The sequence below is a fragment of the Schistosoma mansoni genome, chromosome 1 (genome assembly GCF_000237925.1).
Source record: "Schistosoma mansoni strain Puerto Rico chromosome 1, complete genome".
Classification (NCBI taxonomy): Eukaryota; Metazoa; Platyhelminthes; class Trematoda; order Strigeidida; family Schistosomatidae; genus Schistosoma; species Schistosoma mansoni.
The window spans coordinates 14630501-14649819 of NC_031495.1; the positions used below are offsets into that span (position 1 = coordinate 14630501).

Consider the following 19319-nt stretch of genomic DNA (forward strand, 5'->3'; position numbering starts at 1 on the left):
GCAACCCTCCTGGCTGAACACTTCTTAGTGCTCGGATTGTGAAGTCAGAGGTCGACGAAGTTCTGCAGAAAACTCCACGGTACCTAGAAAATGAATAGATGACAACAAATGGATGGATTTTGCCAAGAAGTGGACTACAATTAACTGTATGTATCCTCTATCAAACCTCAGATGACAATGGCTAAGAATTCCGATTTAAGGGATAATTTTTCACCTTGTGACATCTTCCACGACTATTTGCTGCGCGACGCATATATCAAAATTGATCTCCGACCGCCAACATATGAGCCTTGCCAAAGACTTCATTTTCTCAACACTCAAATATCCACGATAACGATACTCAAGGACAAACTCACTTGATGATGCAGATTTAAAATACGATCATTTAAACACTAAATACCATCAGGAGTAGTGCACAGTTCGTCCAGCTTGGTGAAGCAGGAAATCCACTCTTCAGATAAGCATGGTAACGTTTTCGTACAGCACAGATTACACATTCAAACTACAGACCAGCTTCTCCAGAAACATCTGGACAGCTCATAGATGAAGTGTCCAATGATGAACAGTCCACAGTCTCGACAAAATTATCTTATAATGACCGTTAACATATATGATTTACACGCTTAATTCGTGTGCCGCTTCATTGTTGTAGATAATAGTCATAAGCTCGATAAGGGCACATCACACTAATTACCATACCGGTTCAGCTATTCTTTCGCCACACAAATCATTAAGTGCCTCATGAACTACTTCCAGAAGACTACAAGGAAATATCCGCTCCTTATATGAAGTCTCCAGGCTAGATTCTCACTTCGGAAACTGTACTTGGCAAGCTGAGTAATCCAACTTCTAAGTAAAACATCAGTCTTCTTTGAGGGCCGCTAGAAACAACGTCATTTTAAGCCCTCTCAATTTTTTCCAATATAGAACTGTTGGTCTTGTTTCACCAACTAATAACTCACAATGAATATATGAAGAACTCCCATTTCTAATTAGCAACTGACATCCGCGTACGGTGAGTTTATGTGCAGTAATCCCCAATACTGAAACTCCTGCAGGTCGTACTACAACATAAGAATCTTAACATTTTAGGTTCCCGACTGAAACAGTGGACTCAGTCCTGTCTATGTCAATAGTAAGATAGTGAAACGAACCGAAGGTGGTACATGATGGCTTTTGAATGTAAAAAATGGATCGAAGGCTTGACAAAAAATCATAACGAATCGGCAAACAGCCTTCTTATTTTATAGTCATAAAAAACTGGCGACGGCTTTTTTTATAAAGTCACAACAACTCCCTCATAGTTGATGCACTGTACCTGAATTTCATGAAGTGAATGTTTTCAATTTGGAGTTGATTTTTGTCCCGCACCCGGGATAAATATCCAGCAACCAATAGATCATGCAGCTAATTTTCCAACTGGTCCTTAAATTACACCATGCGGTCCGTTTCTTTGGCTCAAGTATAAAGTCTCTAAGTTTATGGTCCTTTCATTGTGCCATTTCATGAAATTTTACCTCTTTTCATTTAGAAATAGAACACTGCTTACAATTCATCAATAGTGCATTGAGAGTTTCATTTGACGAGACTGATTTGACTGGAGAAAGCAGATTCTTGAGTGGGTATACACATCTTTACCAATGAATGTCAGTTGATCGATTGAAACTGTGGCGTTACGGCCTCAATTAGTATTAGTACACTTATCTGTGCTCCCAGAATAACAGACCTTTTCAAAAATTGTAGGTTTTTCATATGACTACCTAGTTTGTCAGACGTTGCGTGGAGGTCACGTTATCATATATGCTTGCTCAAACTATGGTGACAGAAAGTGGTTACGGTTAAGAGCTGCTATAAAATACATTTGGGTTGAGAATAATATAATATATCTAATATGAAAAGCAAGAGGTTACGTGAAGTGGCCACACCTGCATGGCCGAGCCACGCTCCACCAATTAACCGTTATAGCGCTTACTAGTCCCGAGTATCCCAACGGTTGAACGTAAGTCTTTTTAATTATTGTATGTTCGACTTTAAATACCGTGTTGTTGGAAATTAATACCTCTTCAAGACCGCCATGTTCAATAACTTTCCTCGTGTGCACTAGATTTTAAATCGCACCATGTAGTCTTCAAAGACCTACTTATTTGGGTCAATGTATAACTGTCTAAGAACTGACTCCATCGTTACGCCAATATGTTAAATGGAAATAGTAAGATTCGAGATGTCTTTATCCCCTACAGATACCAGTATCGAAATTAAAACGAACATAGTGTTCACAATTGGAATATTGTTTCGGAGTTCAAGTTAAGGGCGGGACCATAGAGAAGAGAAGTCAATTTACACAAACATTATGGCATAGTGCAGCTATCTAACCCCTTCAATCAAGTATAATCATGTGATCATCGGTGAGATGAGAAGATTTGTTGTGTGTGAGTGATTCGTCCGCAAACCATTCATCTAAACTTTAAAAAGTCTTTTCATTTGGAGTTGATTATACTGGCGATTGCTGACTAAATATTTCATGTCATAGTATATTAAATAAGGAGTTCCCAGCACATCACATCAGAAAATGACACATACTCACTTCACTTTACTTGAGACTACTCCTTGGCCTAAGGAATATGATAATGAGATACCTAAGCGTCCATCCAAAGGGAACCCTCGTCTTTCGAGATAGTAAAATGAATCGTCCTTGGATTAGAAGTATGTTTTTTGAAGTCTTGTACCATATAATACAGGTGCCTAGTAATTTTATTAACCCTAGAAATTTATGTTAAACATGTGCTGAGGTCATCATTGATGTGTGTCATTAGCGATGGCATGAACGGTCACAGACATAAAGCAGCTAGATACTCTAATCCGTAAGTATGTGAAGTTATGGTCTATTTTGGTATAAGTACGTTTATCTTCGCTACTATAATAATAAATCTGATTCCCAAACTATGGATTTGAAATGATGTGACTACCTAATCTATGAGATATGACGTGGAAAGCATATCATTCACTACACTAACTTGTCCTTTTGTGACAATCAGCTGTGTTGTGTCTAACACCTCTGAAGAACACATTCGCGCTGGATAGGGTAATATGTTCAACACAGAAAAAAGCAATAGGCTGTGTAGAGTGCTCACGACTGCATGGTCGAATCATGTCACCTTGAATGATTGATCCCAAGCACAACATTGCCGACCTTCTCCATGTGTTACGTGTTGAATGTCAATCTTCTCAGTAATTATATGTTCAGACTCGAGAATCGTGTGATTAATAACCGATATCACCACAAGGATCGTCGATATTTCACTCCATCACAACCGTACCAAATAAAATCTGAAGGTTTATCACTTGTTCAGTAGATAAATTAAAGATCCTTGTTTATCAGGCTGGTTTGAAATCTGTACTTCAAGGAGCCATTTATGATGTAAAAATGTAGAAAGGGACAGGAAACATATTTATTCAGCTCTGAACTTCTGCTCGAGAACTTGAAGCCTGCGGTATTTTTAACTAAAGTCAAAACGATGTCATTGACTGTTTACTAGTTTGCATTTATGGCTAGCATAACAACTTGAACATCCAAACTTTAATGAAACATTAATTCTTGAATAAACGCAGATGAAAAACAGTCGCCGGCCCCTTAGACACCGAAAGGCTTTCGGATCTAAGCACAGCCATTCCCAATAAATGCTCAACAGCTGTATTCGAAAAGAAACACTGTACAGCAAATTCCAATGAGCTTGCTAATAACTCTAAGGGTGCTTACATTATATGTAAACAGTCCGTATGGATAATCAGGCCGCAGTGCCCAAATGCCCCTACTTCAGTAGATGGTTATCAATCCAGTGACTTGTCTCCTCACACTTAATCAGTGGAATCATAGTCTTAAATCCATTTTCCTTCCCAACCTTATAGACACATACACATCACATAGTTTAACGCTCAGCAGGATATGAAAGGACATAACCCCCATCTTCGCTTTCAAGTGCTTATTGAGCCTCCAAGTGTTCTTTCACTACTTGATGACTGGTATCTGTTCTACATGTGATTTTCGTGCCTGTAAATTGCAGTAAGGGGCCTAGGAGAAAAACAAAAATGTTCAGATTCATGCTTCCATTTCGAAATGACGACTAGAGTTCTCAATGCAACTTAATAGTCGAAGACATCGCAGACTGCGAACCAGATACTCAAGGCATGGTACGTCTCAATAGTGACAGGGAACACAAAACAGGAGACGAAATATCATGTCAGCAGTCACTTAAAGATCATATCATTGAATAACTTTATGATGATTGATTTAGTGTTCAGCTGATGTTGCTTTAATGAGAACGGTATTAATCAGTTGATCGGACAAACATATCACCCCATATTATGGTCTTGACCAACACAAAGAGATGCTCTAGGCGATATAACATATGAATCTGGGTAAGAAGCAATAACCAAACTCAAAGCACTAGCATATTTTAATGTCCTGGAGGCTAACCAGAAATCATGGAACAACGATTCAAGACTAGACCCCCACTAACTTCAGAAGTCACCGAAATCTACAACACTCGCATTGAAAAACTGTGTAGAGCTTCATTGGCATGAAAAATGCTACCAAAAAGACAATAGTGACGATCACTCAGTAGGTTACACCAGGGTTAGTACTGGGAAAATAACCAGGACATAGATCTTGTAAGCCCTTCATCGTCAAATAATTGACTTATTTAAACGCTTCATAAACTCTAAACAGCAAAAAAATGAATGAAACTCAGCAATCCTCTCTCTAGTCCCCAGAAAGTAGGGATGGAAACGATCCATGCTCAGCTTTGGCTACCTCTGAAAATGTCACAAAGTTTAGTAGATGATTTCTAATGCTTATCAGTGACCTCCCTTTAAACTTCGTTTCCTCACTTTTTATCTATCTGAGGCGCAATGAACTGTGAAGAGCAATAGGACGTAAGAATGGTGCACATGAGCTCCAAAGAGATACAATGCGACTGGATCAGTGGATATCCAAGAGTGGTTTGACATTCAATCTCTGAAAATGTCAAACGATGCTACTCCGAGCAAAATAGGAAACTCAGGTCGATCATTCCTTCTGTGGGGGATAGTATAACGTCACATGCTATGTTAAGCCCACATAGCTTATTCTGACCTCCAAACAAGCCAATCTATTCATTCTCCTTAAACCACATTTTGACCTTGTCACTCATTGGCTCATTTATTCTGACTGTTTTTATATGATCGTGTATGTGTTGATTGCACATCCCACTTATCACTTGTCTGTAGCTTATTTTTGTTCTGACTACAACTATTGATTAACGCCCCATTACATTGAGTTAGCTTACTTGCCTCCTCCTATCTGCTTCTCTGTTCTCTCTTTGTTTCGTCCCTCTGATTGTCTGTTCAAATCAATGAGTGCGTGAAATACACATATTCAAAATACGTCCTTGTATTTGAATTCTTCTATTCCGTTAGTCACTAACGTGATCCAATTCAGTTATCATATAAGAGGATTGGTGATATGTATATTTCCATAACAGTCATTCATATAATCTAATTGGAGTCAGATCTCCGGCCACTACACCTCTTCATCACCACCTTTACAAAACCTTGTCATTACCACCACCATCATTCTTATAGTTTATACAGTCCTTATGACTCAGTTCTGTTCACCTCAATCCTTGCCGCCGCCTATCAGTTTTGAAAAGACTAGCCTGTTCACACACTTTGCGCACACTATTGTTTTACTTATTCTGATTTTCTTGTTTTCACATCCCTTCACTATGGCTGTATAATTTCTATTGCCTCAATGAACCGACGTCCTTTCCGATACTGTGAAAGCTGTCAGTCCTACCAAGCTCATTGCTGGTGAACATACGTACTTACACAAACTCAAGAGATTTTATTCTCCAATCAACTACTAATTCCACCAGGTTCCGCACAACCGAGTAACTAAAAAACCTACATTTTACGGCATGAAAGACCTACAACCCGACCACAGCATGTAGAAGCTGTTCCAAAAAATCAGGGGTTTAGACAAACTCACTATAAAGATATTGGATATTGTATTAGTAGGTTACAAAGTACGATTTTTGGCGCCACGTCTATATTTATTCGACGGCTTCTGGATTTTCTTTAAAGAGTGGTTAGACCGTTACTTGATATTTCATAAACTTTTTCTCGTATTCTCACAGTTTATTACTGTATTGTAAAAATCCCAAAAAATTATTTCAACAAGCTTCATTTCAACAGTGTTTATATGAATACAGATACATGTATATGTATCTTTGATGCATCAAAGCCTTTTCCTTAAATTCAAGATGCAAAATCGAAAAAAAATTAGTTAACCCAGATCGGCTCGTTCTCAAATCATCGGGTAGTAGTGTAAGAGGTCAGGACACCCGACATGTCTCTGAAGTGGTCAAAACTACCAGAGATCCCCTGGACTGGAACAGTGAAGTAGTCCTTTTCTTAAACCAAGGGATGAACATTTAGCATATGACTATCCCCCGGTTGGCCTGAAAGTTTAGGTAGAGCCCTTTACAAAGTCTAGTATGAGTCTTCGAGGAGTTTTGAAAAGTTCCGGAACCAATTAGATTTAAAAATCGAATTTATTGCTTTCTTAATCATTTAACGCAACATCTGAAAGTAGATTGTAGCCCATCACCATAAGAATCCATTAAAATTTGATTCTTTTAAGGTATCATTCCATGTCACCTTTCACTCTGTGTATGATCCACCCAAAGTTCGATTATCTTCAGGTGAAATTGAATTTTATGGACTCATGCACATTAGGAATGCAGAAAGATCTGAATGCAATGTTTAGGTAAAGAAATCAGTGGTTGTTAAAAGTGGATTCATGCAAAAGTGCAGTAATGTAAATCGATTATTAAAGACGTACAGAACAGAAGCCCTAATAGCGTTTTTGCAAATAAAGACTCGATCGATTTTATTTCACATGGAGTTTATGGTAAGCATACGATATTAAGGGTGGGTTTTAACGTATCACGCCCTTTCGAGACGTTAGGCTGTGATTTCTGTCATTTCCACTGGTTCCTGTCCAGTTATAAGTAATATTCAAAGAGTACAATTTTATTTTCTAGACGATCAAAGCCCATCCTTCATTGTGACAATCCTATCCCCATATTTTTAGCTAATATGTCCCTCCAGAAACGTCAGGGGAATTTCTTTATCTAGATCTATCGACACATTCCCGTTTTGTCGCTTCAGTTACCTTCCGTTACTGCTCTCGACCAAATCACAGTCCTCTCGTTTTAGTTGCTAGTTTCACCATGTTCTCAGACATTTGGAGTAAACCCTTTTATTCGTTGGTTAATGTAAGGATAATTACTGAGGTTCATAGCTTTTCAATAACTATGATATGCAAGTTGTTAGCTGCTTGTTAGTAAAGTCAAAACAGATAGGTATTTTGGTCACTTTTCAGTTCCTCTTTAAGTAGCTTATCCAATCCAATTGAACTCACTCAAGTACAAACATCATCTTACGAGGCAACACAAAACAAAATTCTGTCGTGTTATTGGAGGTTTCGTTTCAAAGGATAACGTTCAGTCATTTTGAAGGTTCCTTAGCTAGATAGTATTAAGAAATGTTTCATTTCTTTTTCCTCAGGTGTCACATGAAGTCGCGTAAGGTGCGATGCCTAAGACAAACTACAGATCTGGGTGCCTCTTCAGATTCTGAGGAAGATCATCTCGAAAATTCTACTGCACCAGTTGTTGCGGACTCTACGGTGGTTGTGGAAGCAATAAGAGAATTGCAAAAACTAAGGAAACGACCAGCTGGAGTAAGCTTGTCTGCACTAGCCACTGGTAAAGAAGTTCCAGATATCAATCTAACAATCGCCAACGACCCATTTAGACTTAAGACTGGTGGTCTAGTTGACCTAAACAGTATATCATCAGCTAAACAATCCGAAGAGGACGATGACGTTGAAGCTCGTTTAGCCAAAACATTCACCACAGAAACTAATAAGAGAGATGAAGACGCCGAAATGTAATCTTCTCTACTTGTTTATAATGCTTAATTTTAGGATCAAGTACATTGAAGAGGAAGTAGCCAAACGAAAGGGATTAATTAAACCCTCTACCTTAGACCGGTATGTTTCAGTACCTTCCATGCGAATTATACTTTCCCTACATCTGTTTGGAGGCAACATAAGGAGTACCATATTTCGAGTATTCTTTGTCTGTAAAAATAAAGTGAAACAAAGTTTGAGAATATTTTGTCATTGCTAGAACTAAACGTCTGACCTTATGTGAAGTGTTTGTTCACCGATATGAACATATAAAATAGACCAGTTTACTTTCAGTGTTATTATTATTGTTACTATTATTATTGCCAATGATTGAAACCAGTTTTGCTATAATACGCAGCTAGTGACATACCAAAAAAGTAACCCAAACCAGTCGTTTTTTTTATGACCTGATCACCCTTCTGCTATATCCAGTGCTACGTAAAAATCAGACAGAAAGTACTTCCGCACTACTTAGATCTTTACACGAATGCCTTACCACCTAAATGACAATCTGTAACATACCAAACCACACCATTTCAGTAATAATTGCAGGAAATTTTGCTTTGAAACTGACCAAACAGTCGTTCTCCGAATTCACTTTTCCGACTGCTCTATTTTGCATCTTGTGTTTTCCATTTCTTTTCGTGTAACAACTTTAATTGTATACAACTTAGTGTCAAGTTGTACGTTATTTGTTACTGGTTGGCTGAATACCTTGAAACATTCTCCGATAAAAGTTTGTGATTTTAAAAGATATGGTCCAAAATCAATCGCAGTGACTAAGTGGAATTTATGATATATCTCCTAAATTTGAGTTTCATGTCATTTCATAATCATTTATTCTTGTTAAACCACATTCTTTATGTTTAGTTCAGCCTCATAGTCATATAGTAGGACTTTACGTGAAGACTGACTTATTTTCAATTCACTTTCCCCTAATTTATGAGTCATGGACTTCGAATCCTATTCTGCTTAGTAAGGTTTTTGAAGTTGGGTGCTTCCACTGGCAGTCACAGTATATGTTTAATATATATTCTAATACACAGATTTGTATCTAATCACTTTTTAACTTTATAGAGAATGAATTCTTTTCAATCTATTTGTTTTAGTTAGTAGTTATCCAAAAGGTGTTAGTTACGTAGCCTATAAGCATAAATTAAGGTTCACAAACTTAATAATGCTTATAATTAGTTTATATGTGAACTGTCGTGTCACATATATCTTGAATTAGTTTTGATTTTATTGTTAAAATGTAGACTAGTTAGGTTACTAGTCTTTGAAGTGTAGTCTAAATCTAATGCCTGTTACTGAAATTAGTTTGATAAGACTATGTTCTGGATAATTAAACATGTTAATATGTTTTGTTTGTAAATTCTCTATATTTCATTTAGAGATGAGGATTCAGACCTACTACAGGATGTTCCTGAGTATCTCAAACCTTCAATTGGTCAACAGAAAGAAGACATGTTATCCAACCAAATGCTATGCGGTATTCCTGAAGTCGATTTGGGTGTGGAAGCGAAAATGAAAAACATAGAAGCCACAGAAGAAGCCAAGCAAACACTTTTTAGGAAAAGATTAGGTCGCAAACATGGTTATTCAACAAATCACATAGCACCAACTAGTATGGCAGTCAACTTCGTTCAGCATAGTCGGTGGAGTGAGTTATTGTTTGCTGTCGATTCATGTGTAGCTTCCAGATTTATTTGTCCATATTTCACAGAACATAAAGTATGATACAGTGAGATATTCCGTATTACCAACATTTATACTATAGTCAATCTGATTGTTTTTGCCACGTTCTCTTCATGTGTCGTTTAATTTGTATACATCAAAGGTTTATATTAGAAAACGTAAGGAGTTAAGTTGTAGTGAACGAGAACTTAGGTGGGAGAAACCAATTTATTGCTTAATGCAAAATTACAGTGTTTTCTTAAAATACGGAAACCATAAATTAAATACATTATTTATACATCTTTCACTTGTCCTTTGCATACTTCGTGATTCTTTCAATTATGTTGTTATTGCAATTGCTCTGTGTTTATATTCTTGTTCTCTTCAATGCAATCTGCGGCTGCCAGGCATTCCACTTCTGATTGGTGTTGCATACTACTTATATATGTCAACATAAGTAGCATACACCACAAGGTGAATAGTAGCCTAGTTTTCGTTGTTGTGTGCTAGTAAAAAGAAAAAAGGAAAGAGTATTACCACCAAAGTTAATGAGTATTAATTTATCGAGGTGGCTAAGTAGGTGAAATATCACTTCTGTGAAAACTTCTGGTCGTCATTAGGTAACACCTGTTTCGTGGATCACAACATGGCGACGTCTTCTTTTATTAGCGGCCAGATAGTTTGCATTGTATCAGTTCACTAAGTTATCGTTATTTGGATGCCTTAGTTTTTAATATTTCGGGTGCCCACTGCGTGCACCTGAAACTGGTCTCTACACTATACTCAACAATATACACGATATTTAATTTCAAGTCTAAAATCATCATTGGCTTCGTCGTTTGAGCGGTGGCTTAATGGTTAAGACGTTCTACTTTCATCCCCTAAACCTTAAGTTCAAACCTCATTTCGCTTACTTTTATTTGGACAACCAGGTAGTACCATTAGTTCTCACACCTGAAATATGCCTCATACTGAAGTACCTGGTAAATGAATTAATTAGAAATTTGAAAACTATTTTGATTATTTTATCATAAACCTTCTGATAGAGATATAGATGTTCAAGCTTTTCATTTTTACGGCTGAGTCAAATAATTCAATTTAGTCGTTGAACTGTTTAACCTAACTATCGATCCACGGTATCGATTTTATTCCTAATACTTTTATGTGCTCTGGTGGGTGATATCAACAACTTTTACACTGTTTCAGGTTCATAGTTTAATATTCAAATTTATTGACTGCTTCTGATGCTAAGTTTGTATCAATAAAACAACCATGTTAGTCCAAATGGTATTTAAAGCTGTTATATGATTGATTCTTGATTCAAAGTAATTCCAGGAGTTAGGTTTATTGCCTGTTTACTCGAAATCATTTGAGTCAGCCTAAAATCATACCAAGATTTCATTTGTTAAGGTTGAAAGTGGTACGGTCTTATAAAAAAATCTACGTTGATTTTTACTAAAAGAAATGGTTGTGACTTTAATTTTCATGATATTGAAAATATAGATGATACTGGAATTCTCTAATTTCTTTATAGATCACAAAATCCTTGTTAAGATCCCCAATAAATTCAATAATATTTATGTTAATTATTACGCCTATTTTTTGGACACTTCACTTATTTGTTTAAGCTGTCGAAAATGTATTGCCCATACTAGTGTTTATAAAGTATGAACCAACAAATGTTTCCTGTTTTCCTTATAAATTTTCATTTTAAAAATATAGATAGTTACACAAACGGAGTCAGCAAAAGAGCTGATTTGAACAATGAACGAGAACTCAACCACATAGCCAGTAATAATACAAGCAAACTAGAATCAACGAAAAATGATCCGATGTCTTCTGAAAGGGAAAATCGTCGTTTAGATAGTAAGTTTATCGAAATTCATCTTCTTTTTCTTACTTATCGTTGATATAGACTAGAAGCAAAAGGTTGTAGTTTAGTGAAATTCTGAATAAATTTAATCTAGCTCAGTTTAGTAGCTTGCTTTCATCACAAATTGATTTTGGTTTGGGTACCATTAAAAAATAGGAAGCACTGGACAGCTGTTTCATTCCTCGACAATTCGTATCTACAACAGCCCACCAGGAATAGCATCCTGAACTTTCAGGTCTGGCGAAAACCCAACCACTCAAACTACTGTGTCGGGAATCGAGTCCAGGACCTTCGGTCCCGCGTGCAAACACTTAAGCTCTAGACCACTTTATTCCAGTTTGACATCTAGCCATAAACTTCATGTAATTTTTACCCAAAAGCAACACTTGTTGGATCATTAAATTAAGTGTTTCCATCCAAGGCTTGATAATTAACTTTTTAATCGTTATATCTCATTAACATCTACAATATAGATTTTATTGCTTTCGTATTTATATATATATTTTTTGCAGAAAGCCGACCACATATTCGTAACGAAAAATCCACAGATAACATTGCACTTCAACGATTTAAAAATTATATGCGCGATAAAAGACGTCGGTGATGATTTTATTCCTTCTTATTTTTTTATCTTGACAGGATAATGTTTCCTTCTCTTTTTAAATGATATTATGTTTTGAGTTATGTTGTATGGTGCAAATGTACATTGTAAATATGATTTATTACTATTATTATGACTGTTACTATCGTTTTTGCTTAATATTCGTTTCCTAAAATGTGCTCAGTTGTGAAGTAACTGATTTAATATGGTATCAATCATTGTGTTTATTAGCTTAACGATAGTATCATCTAAGATAATTAAGAACTATTATTCTAATGATCTCATAGAATATTGGTTACAATAAGTACCTTAGACAATAAATCTGGCTAACCGTTTTTGATGCATAGTTATCATCACCAACTTCTTTCGCTATTGAAAAATCCACTACATCGTACAACATAGACCTAAAACTAGACGATAGTAAGGTTCAGCAATTCGAATATTATGAAGTAAAAAAATAAGACATACTATGAATAAAAAATTCGAGTATCTTAGCAATCTATGTGCGTGTATAATATTAATTCAACTAACTTGAACTACACCAAAATGGTATGGTTGTACATTCGTATGTTATACAAATAAGTTATTCGAATCTTTTCATGGAATTCGACCAAATACGAAAATGACAATAAAGTGTTGGAAGAAATGACATCCCTGTCTTTTAAATTGACGTTTGTCGAGAAAATAACCACAAAACTATCCAGAAATATATTTATCAGAAAAACGAATACAGTGGACAATACTTTTCACAAACTTTGCTTTATAGTGTGAAAAAAAAATTATTTCGGTGGAGTTCTACTACGGTGCAATTATTGGGCTAAAGCCTGGTTGTTTTATTAGAAAGCAGTCCGTGATAATCAACGCCTTTCTCAGCTATGGAGGTAAAAGAATTTACGTAATTATTAGTACAACTCCGTGTGTTGTATTTAGAAACTACCTTTCTCTCACATTTTTAGACATTTCCTTTGTAATTATGCAATAAACTTAACTGAAATACTCCGGAAATGTTACAGAAACTTCCTCAAAACCCCTCAATTTAAATTACATTCCAATTTCACTTTTCTTTAGTGAATTTCGCAATTCCTAAGTCTGTTAAAATATTACTCGTCAAAATTATTAGCTTGTATGTTGTTGAAGAAATGTAATAAGTTCATCGTATTCGAGAAACCTTGTTTTTTCCCCCTATAAATTTGTCAAGGAATTCATTTGGGTGATAATCAGTCACCGATCTGTGAATACTCTCAGTTGTCACAACTGTGATAAAAAGATTTGTTAAATATCATCATTGTTGTCTTATAACATGTGGTCAACGATAGTTCCTTCTCTCCAGATCCGTTCATGCAGAGGCTCTTTAACAGCTTTCTTAGGAACATTATTTTCACTTCTTCTGTGGCTGTAATATTCGAAAATCAAAGAAAATGATGAATCAATCTTAGAGAGTTGGTAAATTTTTACTAGTGCTTCTCATAAAATACTAAGCTCAGAAACATCACTTGTCATATTGACGTACTTTGATCACTGTTCTTCACGTGAACGTATCTGTTGGTCTTTTTCCTCAGCCTTATGCTTAATTTATCACATTAAGACTTCCAATAAACCATAGTCAGGAATAATTTGGACGTGTCCCTCTCTAAGTGTCTGCTCACGAAATTTACTGTCTCAGTAAGGTCACCTGTGAAGGTGATGCCTGTGTACAATTTTCATATATACTGACGACCCTAAACAGTCCTACAGCCCCACTAAGTGTAAATAAACGGTTATGTGCGCTATGGCTGATGAATGCCAGTTAGTTACAACCTTAAGCGTACAACAAGCAAAAAAAATATTTCTTCCTGCATACTTAATGTTCTAAACATCATACGTTAATTTGTCTGTCATTATGTAATCGGCGCTTCTTGGAAATTAGGAAGACATTGACAACAGTTCAATGTTTACCCAAGTTTTATGTATCAAAAAGCATAAGATCAATATTTGTGAGCCAACTATAAACATCTTTTCAGGAATAGAAATTATCAACAACCTTCATCTAAACACGGTTTACCTATAAAATAACATGGTTCGTCCAGTTATATGTAAAAATAATTATGGATATAATCTTGACTAGAGGAATTTCACAGTAGACAGGAATTCTCAACATTTGATATTCAGATCAAAACCTAACAATATACGTTATGATATAAATCTAGTGAACTCATACGCTAAAAGAAAAGGTTATACACAATAGATTAGTAATGCTATGACAAAACTTTCTACTGATCTAACTATCATCGAAGACTAGTCGATTGAGATATACTTTTGTCTTACAGCTTTTCAATCTCCATAATTAACACATTAGTAATTATCTGTATAGAGAGGATTGTAGAAATACATGAATGTTATTAAGTCTACAAACGGATCTTAACAAATAAGTGTATATATGAATATTTATTCTTACATATTTTGAGTGACTAAAATTTTCTAATTTTATCAATATGAAAAAAGATTCACTAGTAATACTGTATAAACTCAGGTGTTGTTTTCTTTCATAATGCAGACTAAATTCTTCAGTATCTTAAACACAATTTCAGATATCCTTATTATCCATCAATCTGAGATTTTTTCATGATATGAACATGTACAACGATTTTTTTAGTAAACAAAAAAGAAAAGAGTATTCTTTCTAGATGTATGAAGATTGTAAATATGTCTTCTAGAAGTTGTTATTATTATTATGTTATGCTCTAATACATGGATAAAAAGTAATAAGTTAATACTTTAATCAGAAGGGGTTTTGTGGAGATTTCAAGATTTTCATAGTTGAAATCATGAGTCAATTGAAGCTAGACCATCATGGAAAACCTAGAAGCACTGGATGGCCGTTTCTTTCATTATGGGACTCCTCAGCAGTGCTCATCCACGATCCCGCACTCGCGAGATTTGAACCCAGGACCTACCAGTCTCATACCAGAGCACTTAACCTCCAGACTACTGAGCCTGCATCCAATGGTGTTAATGCCTAACTTCAACCAATCCACGAAGTTTGAGCAACCGTTCACCAATTGTCTTCAATGAGTTGATATTTCACAACAGACCTGGTTGAACTCTACTGGTCACTGTTTTTCACTAGAACTCCAGAAAATATCTCTTGAAGTCAGTCACGAAAGAAACTGGTAGGTCCTGGATTCGAATCGTGGATGCGTACTGTTGAGGATTCCGACAATAGGACGAAACGGCCGTCCAGTGCTTCCAGAGTTTCCATGGTAGTCTAGCTTCAATTGACTCATGATTTCGACTATGATAATACTTAAATTTTTTACATCTTAACATTATTCAAAAGATTATAATTGAAACAAATAGAATTCAATGATTGTCAACAAATTAATTTATTATTATTAAACATTCAATATACAATTAAATATGTAATACATAATGATGACATAATAATGATAATTTACATTCTACATATGATTAAATAAATTTCTTTTCTCTTTGTTTTTTTCGTTTTGTTTTTTTGTTTGGAAAATAAATTTTTTAAAACTAATTTGTAAAAAGGAAATATTTAACTTCAATATAATATTTCAATCGAATCATTAAAGAATATACAATAATAATAATGATATTATTATTATGTACTTAGATTTAAATAATTATACAATTAAAAAATAATTTGAAAACCGCGAAAACAAAAAGAAAAATAAAGAAACAAACTATTTGTTTTAATTATATTAAATAAAACTGATCTATTCTCAAATGATTGAATGAATGGGATACACTTTTGACAGAAAATGATTGAATATTTAATGTATATTATACATCTATCTATCCCTGATTAATTAATTTATTAGGATTGTCTTGTCTCTTATTTTTTTTTTCAACTGTTTCATATAACATGTTGTTTCTAAGAGAGAGAGAGAGTAATAAAGTAAGAAATTTAATGGAATTATTGATTCGTCATTGATAAAAAAAAAGAAGAAATGAAGTGGATAAATGGAAAGGTAAAAGAAGTCATAGATGTATAACTAATTATCACTTAAAAGCAGAAAAAACACAATATAACTATGATGGAGTTTTGTTCTCTGAGCTGGATGGTTTGGTCGTGGAGCTTTCATCGTCCTTCTGAACGACATCATCAGCACAAACTTCGGGTAGATGATGATGTCGTTCAGAAGAACGATGAGAGCTCCACGACCAAACCATCCAGCTCAGAGAAGAAAACTCCATCAAAATCACCCATCTGAGCTACAAATCTTCTCCACACATTTTAATGTTTGTTTTAATTGTTTATGGCATTACAGATAGAATAAATACTTTCCATATTTGTTCATTTCATTAAATTGTACAGTGATTAAATATAGTTCCCAAACATTTCTTTTTTAAGGAATTAATAACAACTGCACTAGAAATGATTCTCTATAGTTTGAATATCATAGATCTTTAAGTTTTCTATGTTCTAAATAATAAGAAAGAAAGTAAAACACTTTTTTATTGTGTTTATCTAATTGCATAGGTTTTTAAGAGTTTTTTAATAAACTGCATAAAAACTAAAGTGTCTTAAGATGACTTTTGTATTTTGATAGATGGTAGTTTACTAGTGAGAGAATGTGCATTAGTTTCAGTTTCACTTTGAGACTCTTCATTAAGCTGTTGAAATAATTCTTTTGATGTTGGAATCTTTGTAGGTATAAACTGTACATCAGTGGGTGCATGAGTTAATTTTACAGATGGCATACGTATAGGAACAGGTGAACGTATAGTTGGTGTTGCTTGAGATGATAATGTATCGGTTATTTTAATTTGATTCACACGATCAACAACTTTTTCTAATATAGCTTCAATACGTTCTAATCGGCTATCTATTTGATTATTACGTAATTGTATACTTTCACTAGTAGTTGTTCCATCAGAACTACTTGCATTTTGACTGGTATATGGTCCCCTAAAACTAACTCCTGTACCCAATGTTTGTCTACTATTTTGTAATGCAAAACTTTGTATTAAAATAAATTTTAATACAGCGTCAATTTCTTGTTTATATAATTTACCACGATCATCTGATTCACCCATTAATAATTTAATTCGCCTATTATTCTCTTCCTTAATTTTAATTAGTTGGTTTTCTCTAGTTAAATGTTTTTTCAAATTACTATTCTCTTCATCAGGTGATTCATTTTCTTGCTCCTCCAAGTCATCATTTGACTCAGTTTTAAACAATTTTTTATTTCTTCCAAATGGGAATTTTATATTCTTACAAAAGCATTGACTAGTACCAATGTAGAAACAACGAAATAATTCATAAATTATGCATAATGTATTGAATGGTGGTGGTAATAATGTTCGTTCACTATATTCTTTAACCATTTTATAACGTCCAGCTAACCAATGTGCTGTTGACTTTTGATCAATTCTTGATACTGTATTACTGAACAATGCAATAAGTAGATTGATTAAGATAATATTAACAATTCCAACATATAGCACCAGAACAAAAAATATAACTGTATTAAATCCTAATTCACTGCCACAATATTTATTATCTTCACATGTCTCTTCTTCTAAAACAATACTCACTTCAAATATACTATAGAAGGCACGTCGAAATAATTCACTAAATGACATGAGCACTCCAAGTCTCTGCATATCACGTTGACGTGATAATTCAGTAATGTTCATTAAATGCTTTTTTTGACGTTGCCCATGTGTCTCATAAAAACTATTTGGATATATTAATCCTTGAAACCACACTCCATAAGAGATAATGAAAATTGCAAATACTATTAATAATGGTATCAAATCTTTACGTAACATATCAGCCATCATTTTAAGTCGTGGACCAATAATTGGTGAAATTGAAGTAATATGAAGAGTTCTCATGTAAAAAAGATTTAGACCAAGCATATAAAGATTACGAGTTGTATAAAGTATAACATCATGGGCTTCTTCAAATTCCGACCCATGTTTATTTACTACATTCATTCTTGTACAAAATCCAATAGATGTCAAAGTGATTGCAAACACATCGATCCAATTCCAACCATCTCTTAAATAATCACTGAATCCATCTCGAGATGCTTCAAGTATCAGCTGTCTTAACTCCTCAAATGCATAACCCAATACATAAGATAAAGAAACTATTTCCATTCGACTACAGGAAAAATGTAGATTATATACACATACAACTGAAAACAACATCAAGAATAGTAAGTGAAATAAAGAGTGTAGACAAAATTTCATTGAAGGTGACAAATAAACTCCTGTGACAAAATGTAATCTTGGTGAAGAGGTCCATCCAAATTGATTTGACATACGTTCGTAAATACCTACATGTGGTTTAGGACCTTGAGATGAATGAACCGAGATGGTGTTCTGAACTTTCGTTGTCTTTGTGCGCTTTGTAACTAACGGATTGTTAGTTAATTGAGGTGTAGCAGGGAAAACTTTAGTTATAATATGACCACTAGATTTTACATCCGTACGACTTGTTGAATCACTGAGTAAGTTGGGAGTCACTTTACCCCCCGATGCTGCACTGGCTGTTATACTTCTTATTAACTCTGCACGTTTAAGTTCTTTTTTCGTTCTGTATTCAAAATAAAAGAGCCCAGCGACGGGAAAAAACTTGCACGTCCATCTCATCCATATAGGTAAACAAATCAAAACTCCATGCCATCGTTCATCCAGAAGTCTTTGACAGCAAGATAAGCTTAACACATTAGTACATTTAGCTTTGGCGCATAAATCTATTAATGAAATTCCTCCGAATGTACGCAAAGGTGCATTCAACATTGAACGACATATCATTTTTTCTGGAGTGTTATCTTTAAGAAAAACCAAGTTGAGTACATCAACAGCGATAGCTTCTAATCGGTCAGCAAAAGTGATCAGTTCACCTAACATCTAAAAATTAATTCAAATAAAAATAAATTTCCTTAAAATTTCATGAGTAATCTAAAAAAGACATACAGGATTATTGAAAACTCACTTTACTATCATTTCAGTCGAATGACATTCTATCGGTTCTTTAATAGATTTATATATATTTCAACAACTGTTAAGAATAACTGTAGTAAGAAAATGTTTCTCAGATCTAATTTGCTTTTACTGTAAATGACATTTAACTGCTTACTATATTCTACAAAGTATAATCTAAAAATATTTTCCTTGCTCAGTTGGTAAACAAA

At 34.6% G+C, this 19319-nt stretch overlaps 2 protein-coding genes across 2 annotated transcripts in view; one reads left to right on the forward strand and one right to left on the reverse strand.

The window, feature by feature from the left end:
- Positions 1-7615: 7615 nt before the first annotated feature.
- Smp_035150 (hypothetical protein) lies at positions 7616-12165 on the forward strand (the record flags this gene model as incomplete). The annotated part of the gene is made up of 5 exons (XM_018793374.1): positions 7616-7992; positions 8030-8095; positions 9406-9674; positions 11411-11554; positions 12074-12165. 5 exons carry the CDS (start codon positions 7616-7618, stop codon positions 12163-12165), a joined length of 948 nt encoding a protein of 315 aa, XP_018647894.1.
- A 4527-nt stretch (positions 12166-16692) lies between these two features.
- Positions 16693-19319, reverse strand: part of Smp_035140 (putative transient receptor potential cation channel,subfamily m, member) — a gene marked incomplete at both ends in the record, with an annotated part of 8999 nt that continues 6372 nt past the window's right edge. Inside the window, one exon of the mRNA XM_018793377.1 lies at positions 16693-19035. Coding sequence (XP_018647895.1) covers positions 16693-19035 — 2343 coding nt within the window. The remainder of the gene's footprint in view (positions 19036-19319) is intronic.